The 10133-nt window shown below is 31.0% G+C and overlaps 1 protein-coding gene across 1 annotated transcript in view; it reads right to left on the minus strand.

The window, feature by feature from the left end:
- Nucleotides 1–599: 599 nt before the first annotated feature.
- LOC111622487 (3 beta-hydroxysteroid dehydrogenase/Delta 5-->4-isomerase type 3-like) overlaps nucleotides 600–10133 on the minus strand; it is a 34225-nt gene continuing 24691 nt past the window's right edge. The window contains exons 3-5 of the mRNA XM_023364879.1: nucleotides 6042–6206; nucleotides 4034–4249; nucleotides 600–1238 (exon numbers count right to left, since the gene is read on the minus strand). Coding sequence (XP_023220647.1) covers nucleotides 679–1238; nucleotides 4034–4249; nucleotides 6042–6206 — 941 coding nt within the window. The 3' untranslated portion in view covers nucleotides 600–678. The remainder of the gene's footprint in view (nucleotides 1239–4033; nucleotides 4250–6041; nucleotides 6207–10133) is intronic.

A 10133-nucleotide genomic window follows, 5' to 3' on the forward strand; every position in this document is an offset into this window, starting at 1 on the left:
AATATACTGAATGTTACAATGCTTTATTGAGAATTATTCAGCAGATTAATATTTATTCTTTTCAAATTGAGTTACAATATACATTGATAAGTTAAAAGGTTATATTTTAGAATATGATTCGTGATTATGTGGAGCTTTCATTAATTATTACGCAAAGCTCACTTGTATAATAATGCATTAAACTTAAATTACAAGTGTCTAAGTTTCATGGAAGCCTATATTTTCCGCAAGTTCTAGAAGTTAACTAACGCTGAAAAATTTGGTTCTAATTGGTCAATGAGTTTAGAAGTGTATAGGGGGACATACAGACAATAGACATTCTATTTAGAAATTTCATTTACAGTATAATAAATTGTAACATAAAATATAGTAAATTATATCCATTATTACTTATTGCAGGATATAAATGTTAAAAATATACTTATTGTAATTTATGTTGCTTCACATTTGTATATTGTATGCAGATATTTGAAAATTAAAACATATATAGATCTAGCCATTAGCTATAAAATAAACATATTTTATTTAAAAATTTTATAAAAATTTTAAAAAGTATACAAAAATATGCAAATAATAATATAATATTTCTTACTAATATTATTATATTTCATTTTAATTAAGATATAGGCCTATTTATTTTTTTATTTTTGTTAAATCCCATAACATAATTAGAAAAATTTATAACTGCACTTTAGAATAAAATGTTATCGATTTCTCGCGCGATTCTTCCGGTGTGTAAATAGGCTGATATCCCAATCTCAAAATTGCTTTGCTTCGATTAAAGAAGAAAGTAGAGCAAATATAATCGAGCGTGCTGGGATTTTGTATTCTCCAGGGTGGGACGAAAACGAAGCTGATCAATCTTGTTATCGAAGCGATGAAAAATAAGAAGAGAAAGACGATCCAGTATGGAATGACATATTCACTTAATTTAAATCCTCGCTCTTCGACGAAGGGACGGATGTTTTCGTATATATCGATAATTGGTGTATCATCCGTGACGAAGAATGCCTCACCAGAAACTGATTCGTCTTTGCCAATTGTTTGTTTGGCTTTTATGTGTGCCCAAGCCGCATTTCCAACGTAAGTCATCTGCAATCGTTCGTCCAAGCTATGGATTCTTCTTACTATTCCATTATTTTCTTTAGCCATCCTTAAAATGCTAGTGACGAGAAAGCGATCCTCTTCTCCGTAGATTACAGTAGGTCGTAAGGAAAGAGTTCGAAGTTTCGTTTCGCCTGTTAAAATACATTTTTATAAATTATAAGGTGTAATCAAGAAAGATATAGATAAAGTTATTAATAATTTAAATATTTATTTCACTTGGTTCTTTTCAAACAAAAAAATAGTGATTTATTTGGCTTAAAATAGAATTTCCTCCAGAACTTTCACGACCAATCGAAAATGACTGTTTTTAAGATCCTTATTCTACAAAATATTAAATTTAAGAAACATTTAGCGACAGACTGTGATTTGATTCTCGTTAGTACCGTATATATTTGTCAAAATATTCAGGTTGACAGAAAAACTAAATTACTTTAAGTCAACTCATTCAATGAGAAAGCTCCATTCAGTTTGCTGTTTGCAGACAACGGGATCACAAAAATATACACGATAATCAAAACTGTGGTTTATTCTGGAAAATCGGAGAATACACTTAAAATTTCTATAGGAATTCAAATCAAAGTAACAAATTCCTGTTAAAATTTTAATCGTAATAATCTAAATATTTAGGCCTATTAGAAATTTTGTCCAATAACATCCTAATTTTAGGAAAGATTAAAAATCATATCGTAATATAGCCAACATGTCAGGTTGCTGGATGATGCAACTATATTCATCTGACATGTTGGTTATCTCGAATAATGACTTACATGGAATATTTTATATTTTCCTTCATAATTTAATCATTACTTTGAAATCATTGTGTTTTGAAATAAGATGTTTCATCTTATTTCCAAGATGTTTCATCTTATTTCAAAGTAAGAACAATAGTAGAATCCACTCATTGTAATTACTTTAGATTCGCTCATACTGATGAAAATAACTGACTGGTAACATTAAGTGGTATAAATTAAACAGAACTACAATTAATGAAATTTGTTTTATTGGCTCTGATATTAAAAGAACACATTAAAAAAATTTAAAAAAGTTTTTGTAACCGAAATATTTATTCATTAATATTAACTCATCTAGTGTTATCTTTTGCTATATATTATTTTGAATGTAACTCAAGTAGGAAATTCTAGTAATTCAAGCAACTTTATTGAGAGCAAATAACGATTAAAAATTAACGTTTTATGTTACTTAAATAATATAATATAGCACTGATGATACATGATAAAAATTGCCTATTATCAATTACAGAAGGAGATATGGTGAAAAGTTTAAAAATATCTATTTAACTGAGGATAATGATAACTGTAACCGAAACGCTAATTAAACACGTAATGTATTAAAAATACTTTTTTATCTGGTGTTTTGGGACATGCTAATTTTGATAACATCGGGCAACTGATATAATATTCGTGCTCATAATAAGCGGATTCTATTATAACTTATATCACAGTGCAATATAATATAAATTTTACGTCCAAATTATTATAAAAATATATTTAGAACAGTTTTAAAAAATAAAAATAATTAATATTGATTCTGATTATTGTTTAATTAATGTATAAGATTTAAAAAATTTTCAGATTAAAAGTTAAATTTAAAAGTTTGCTTAAAGTTATTTATATTTTGTCAGTTATAAGCTTATATAATGGGAAGTAAGGAAAGTATTTCGATTTTAAAATAATCTTATTTGCATAATTTGTGCATTTTATTTTGCCGACTGTTTTGTTTACATAACAAGGAAAGTCATGGACTCATGTCAAACTTCTATCATACTGATTTTTTCAAATCTCGACGTTTTGATACCCTTGAACACAAAAAAATATCGAAAAAAAGGGAAACATTTCATGATCATGCATGTATGTGAGTCTGTTGGCGTCTATTTCGTTTAATATCTCAGGAGGGGGTAATGATTAAAAAACGAAATTTGGAATGGTAGTTTGTGTATAAGGGGCATTGGCGCGATTAAATTTTGGTGGTTAAACGTCAAGGGGATGGTGTGATGGAGAGGGATACGTATCATATTGAGTGGGGTTGGACTTAATGAAGATTTTACTCGTTATTAGTATTTACAATTTTTTAAAATATAAAACTCATCTCAAAATTAAGCTTTCCGCCATTTTATAATAAAAAATAATTTTTACATTATTAATTAACAAGATCTCACAACAGAGGGAACTACAGACAATTTTGTGTTAGTATACCTTGGTGTTTTTCGCTGGAAAAGTTAGGCATCTCTTTGCTGAGATTTTTTCTTTTATATACAGTATAAATTGAATAAATTACAAACAATTCAAGTACTATAATAGTAACGAGAGAAAATAAAATTTGATGTGAGAAAGAATAAAAAAAAGGGAAAAAATGTTTACAATATAATTTATAGCAGCTTACATTCTCTAACAACATATACATTTATTTCCTATTTTAATTTAAAACGATAACATCTTTATTATAATATACTGGATGCCAGCTTGCTACTCTGAGAATTGCAGATTCGAACTTCGAGAAATTTTTTACTGATAATGTCGGCAGAAGAAATCGAACCACTTTTCATTGAACCAAACTAATAATGGATATAAAACCTTCTTAACGAATAGAGGGTAAAAAGCTTTATATCTTACTAAATTATACTTTACAGCACTTAGTAAAGTCAAATAGGTACAGTAAATTCTCGCCTAGTCGCTGTTTTAGATGTAATTTCTATTGAAAAACGTTTCACTTAATTGCCCTTGGGCGTTTAAGCGAGCAATAAGCGATTAAGTGAATCTGTTTACATAGGCGATTAAATGAGGATTTACGGTAATATTTTTTAAGTTCAAAATTTTGAATAATTGCGATTAAGCTGGGTTTTCTGTGAATAACTAAAGTTTATAATTATAAACATTTAAAATACATCATATTTTCAATATAAACTCACCATCATTGAGCAGAGTTCCACTAGCATCCAAAATCATTTGTTCCGCCCGGCATTTAGTTTCTGCATAAGGGCCCATTAAGAACTTTTTTGGGATTGGAGTTGTGCTCTCGGTGCCATAAAAAATGTGTTCCCCTCCTATACAAACATCTACGCTGCTGGTGAAAATCAGTTTTGGTACATTTTTCTTGATGCAAGCGTCGATGACGTTTTTTGTTCCTTTAAAATAAAATATTAAATTAATAGTATCTTAGAAATATGTCTACTTTTGACAATGTAGAATATACAAAATATTGATATTTGTTTCCCGTCTACCTATGATCTATGCGCAATTTGGTCCACCAATCGGAAAGTTTCAGCACCATTGAATTAAAATGAAAGATGTTTTCAATTTCATCAAAATCTTTATTATTATTGGGAATTCTCTTTACAAAAAACATGGAAAATTTATAAACATGTTTTAAAATGTAACTCTCTGCATTGTATATAACTTATTGTATATGTAGTATACTATACGTATGACACATAACAATTTAGATCAGGCCCTATCGTTTAATTTCCTATCTGTTTTAACTACATACAGGAAAACTATTTATTACAAATCAAATAATTTTTACGTACAAAGCATACAAATGACATTTGTATAATAAAATTAAGCAATAATTTCACATCATTTGACAAGTAATATATATTTAAACTAAGTACAGGAATTTCATTATACAGTGCTGTCTTGATTTAATGGGGGTTTGATACTGTAGGAAAACTGTAAACAAACATTCGCACAAAATTAAGAACAATTATATTATAGAAATACATAGAAATTCGGAGGGAGTGATTAAACTTTTTTTTTAATATACTAATGTAAATACTAATACATTACAATTAGTATAATTTATGTTTGATATTCTATTTCATTATTAGGCCTATATTTTACAATACAGGACCATCAGGAGTTTATATGGGGTCCGGAGTTAGAACAAGCCCTTTTCGTTTCTTAGTGGACCCCTTTAGAGATTTTTTTTTCTTTGAACAAATAAAATACGTAGAATGTTTCTTTATTAATAAAAAGAGGTCTTAAAAATTTTTTTAAATTAATTTTTATTAGTAAAAATAATGCAATATTAATTTTATCGGGATAGGAACAACTACGAGCACGTAAGTTTTCTCCGGGCCGGGGAAAACTTAAATACTGTATTATGTAACCACGGCCTTCTCTCGAAGGCCGTGATTACATAATATCTCTGGTTTATATAATTCCAATTATTATAAAATTATACAGTTGACAAGCATGGAATTCAATGGAGTTTCACGTATTCAATGAACTACATTCACTTTGACATGAATTTAAAAAAATAAAATAAAATACGCCGCAAGATTTCATATTAATTTGCATTAACCAATTCATTTTAATATCAACTTTAAGTTTTGTTTTATTCATGTTATTCTTAGATAAATCTACATATTTATCTTCAAAAACTGTGAAAGATAAGCCTAATTCTATCGTTTTACACAGGAAATCTGAAATTAGGACTTATATAATCATTTTACTTTTGTTTTATTTTTACTTGAAGGCGTCTATTTTTCAATTACGTATATAAAAGTTTAAAATTAAATATAAACTCATTCTTTAAAAAACAATCACAAAATTTAGCGCAATTGGGGACTTCGAACTTTTTACGACTTGATAATCTGTAAACTTCATAAATATAGTTCATAACTTTTTATTATCCAATTTTATTTTAGAATTTGAAGAGAATGATTATTCATCAATAGGAAAAGTGTTTACCCTGAATAGGTTTGAATATTTTAATCATTATTTTGTTTACAAAATTAGCATAAAATTCTGCAGGTGGGCTACTAGTTAAGCAATTTTTCTCTACGTGAATATTCGGGAAGCGAAATACAGGTCACAAAACGCTTGAAAAAATCTAGCACAGCGACCTTCGTATGGGTCATAGAAAACAAATCGGATGAGACTGAGGACAGTGAACCTCTGAGAACTGTGACTTACCATTAACGTTCACATATTCCAATAATTCTCGATCCGAAAATAACGAAACATCTATAACAGCCGCGGCATGAATGACGCAGGTGACGCCAGTCAAAGCCTCTTCTAACTTTTGCATATTTCTAAGATCTCCAATTATATGTTTCATCGGTTTCTTTTCTTCGTGGCCTAAATGAAAAATAAAAATAGACAAAGATTAATCAATGTATTTCAAGCTGTGTAATTTCTTTAAAAATAGTTTTGATGAAAAGACACTTTCGATTAATATTGCTAAGAATTTTACCATGGATTATCATGGATTAATTTTCCTCACCTGGAAGTTTTATACATGAATAACATCTGATATGTTTTAAATTACTATTGTTTGGTTAATTGTGAGAATGTTTTTAGTAAATGACCCAGTTTTAATAAAATTAGGTCTTACTATCAAGGTTTATTATTATAATATGAATAAATATAAACTATAATAAATTTTTTCTAAAATATAATTCGTAATGAAAATCTATATGTAAATAGAACAGTCGTGGAATAAGTAAAGAATAAAGTAATCATGCCTGTAAAATAAAATTAATTCTCTTTGAATCTATCCGTGATGTTCATATTTCATTTAATCGCTATATATTATGGTGTATAGAATATTTAAGAAATTTAAATTATTCGAAATTGAGATATATATATATATCTGTATAGTATATACGTATCCATGTATACTTACATATAGTATACATGGATATATATATCCATGTATACTATATGACCTACAGTATAGACTACTGTATACTGTAGGTCTACTATATAGACCTACAGTATACATGGATTTAATCTAATTTTAGATCAAAAGTTTTGTATTTCTCTACGATAAAACTTTGAAAAAAATTTATGATATTGTAAATTCATTTGAGTTTTGTTATTCGGTTCATCAATAGTTTTATTTTTTTATAAATTTATTTTATTTTATTGTCTATTCTTTACATATTAGAAGTATAGAAAGGTTAACTGGAAGACATTTGGCACTTGGCAGATCGTCCGTGTTGTATTGCCTTATTCCATCCCACTCTTCCTATGCCGGTATAGTAAAAAAATCTGAAATATTTAGTAACAATATATCAATATATAGTAGTAATTCAAACACAAATTATTATTGTATTTATTTTCAGGCACTTGGCAATTTTTATCATCAAATTTTATTTAGTTGCTACGTGTTGATATTATTTACACACGTTACGGGCATTTATTGCCCCTCCTCAGCCAACTAAAAACAAAAGTTCATAAGTTACAACACTATAAAATTATAAACAACAAACATATTAGGTTTATAATTTTATAGTGTTGTAACTTATGAACTTTTGTTTTTAGTTGGCTGAGGAGGGGCAATAAATGCCCGAAACGTGTGTAAATAATATCAACACGTATCAACTAAATAAAATTTGATGATAAAAATTGCCAAGTGCCTGAAAATAAATACAATAATAATTTGTGTTTGAATTACTACTAATACCGGTAACTACTAGCACGGTTTCAAAGTACCAGGATATCAATATATGTATATTATGCATGTATATATTGCCCCCGTCCTACGGGCACCAAAAGGACTTTTTTCAAACTTATCATGAGTTCAAGAGCATGCCCACGATGGGGCGGTCAGATGGTGACTGATGAACGGATTTTTCCTGAAAGTTTCCTGAGATTTTTCGACTGCCTTAGGGCTGTTTTACACTATGACCAACTGGACGAGTGGTCCGACCCGACCGATCCTATAATCGGACCAACTAGTAGTAGAAGCATTCACATTGAGTACGATTATATGTCGGTGGCCGATTTGTAAGAACCAATCAGAACGGGTGTTAGAAATCGTTTTACGTTTTTCTAATTTTTTAAAATATTTTTGTAATCTACCTGGTTAAACTTTGCGGATATGATCTTACTTCGTTTATAAATTCTTACGAAAAGTCTAAATAATACCATCTTTTCTTCATCATTACGTCGATAATGTTTTTTAATATACATAGGTTTGCTCTGGGCGATGATGAATCAGTCAGGATATGTAATTTTATATATCACAAGTTCGGACACGTGCACTGCGTATCTCGCCGCGTGGTTACCTATCTCGTATACGCTCCTCGCCACTCGCTGACACCAAAAATTTAACGCTTGCTTACCTAGATGATATCTTTTAATTTATATGAACGTTTAACGAAATAATATACAGCCTATGTCCATCCTGAAGGTCCATTCTAAATATTGGTGAAAGAATTTTTGAAATCGGATGAGTTTCGGAGATTACCTCCTACATCGAAACTTACAAACTTTACCTCTTTATAATATTAGTATAGATATACAGTGGAACCTCGGTATACGACCTTAATCCGTTTCCGATGTTTGGACTTATACCGAATTGGACGTATACCAAACCAACCTTTCCCATAAGAAGTAATGTAAAAATGATTAATCCGTTCTCGTGTAAAAAAATGGCTGGCTTTAAACACCTCGCTTTCCTGGCTAGTTCCTGCTTGATTTTTCGTGAGATCAGCGTGTATCTTTTTAGCTTTCTCGCAAATAATTGCTTCCGATACGCTGTCTCCAGCACTGTTTTTCAGTTATCCAAAGCAAAAGCAATTTCTCGACATGATCTAATGTCTTCGATCTCTGTTTAGAAATTGATTTAACCCCTTTCGCAACGTTAGCAGATTTAATAATGTCTTTATTTCTCGCGATTGTCCATATCGTCGTTCTCGGAATACGGTAGGCAACAGTTAAAATCTCGAACACGCGTGCCACCTTCGTATTTCTCAGCAATCTCTTTTATCAGTTCCATTGTAATACTAGTCATTTTTTAGTTTTCTGTCGCTTTTCATTTGCCTTTTTGCGATTCGTGATTAATAAAAATAATAAAATTTTACTTACGAATTAAAATTAGAAGAAATTTATCAAAATTATAAACCGTTGCACCGCGAACGTCTAATCTGGTCTAGTATACCGATAGTACTAGTGCTACTTGTTCATTGATGGCGCGTATAATTGAATTATATCGTATACCGAATAAAAGTCGTATACCGAGCAAAATTTGTTTCGTCCAAACAGGACGTATTCCGAATTGCACGTATTCTAAATAGTGCTGTGCGATGCATCGATGCGACACATCGATGTGCTGTGTCGATGCATCGATGTTCATCGATGCATCGACCTTTCGATGTTTTTGAAACATCGATCCTGAATCGATGTTAGCAATATGTGAATTTTGATTCATCGATGCATGCAGTTCATTCTTTGTTCCTAGTGTTACCACCTGTTCGGTTTTCACCGGATAGTCCGGGAATTTCGTAGAAATTGTGAAATTGCGATGAAACAAAGTTCTTGCAAATATGTTTACAAATTTACACTATTTTAACAGTGAACGAACTCACACTCATTGAAACTCATCCGCAACTCTGCCATGCTAGTCTGTTTACGCCGACTTGTGGCGCGCAACCTGTCGACTTTGAGGCCGGATGGCCGAGCGGTCAAGGTGGCAGCCTACCGTCTGGGGACCCAGGATCGAATCCGGACGGGTCAAGGAATCCCCAGGAATTTTTCGGGAGTGGTCCGTTCGGATATGTCGGGCCCCGTCCCTCACCACCCGGTCGCCCCATTGTGGGCCTGGCCGAACCCTTAATGGGCCTGCTATAAAAGGCCCTCTTAGTGCCCACAGGGCGGAAAGAGTAAAAAAAACTCTGTCGACTTTTTTTTTTGCATGTACGATCGTACACGAATCATATAGAGCTAAATTATCTGTACCTGTTCTTTCTAAATTTAGGTTACTTACGTTATTCCTACGCAAGTCCCTAGTCCCTAACTGTAACTGATTTAGAACCGGCATGCACGTTATTCTTCGCATTGTAAAATGACATTGCGCATGCGTCAGGAACTTCTGTTCGAACAAACCTGGTTTTGTTTTTTTTTTTAAATTGTTTGAGTTTATCTTGATTGAACATCGATGTTCCAATGGGCATCGATCAAACATCGATGTGAAATCCGACATCGAAATTTAGCATCGATGCTTAGGCAAACATCGATGTTTGACATCGATGTTAAAATTATAGACATCGCACAGCACTG

Source organism: Centruroides sculpturatus, unplaced genomic scaffold, assembly GCF_000671375.1.
Source record: "Centruroides sculpturatus isolate CEXI.00-Female unplaced genomic scaffold, Cexi_2.0 scaffold374, whole genome shotgun sequence".
Lineage (NCBI taxonomy): Eukaryota > Metazoa > Arthropoda > Arachnida > Scorpiones > Buthidae > Centruroides > Centruroides sculpturatus.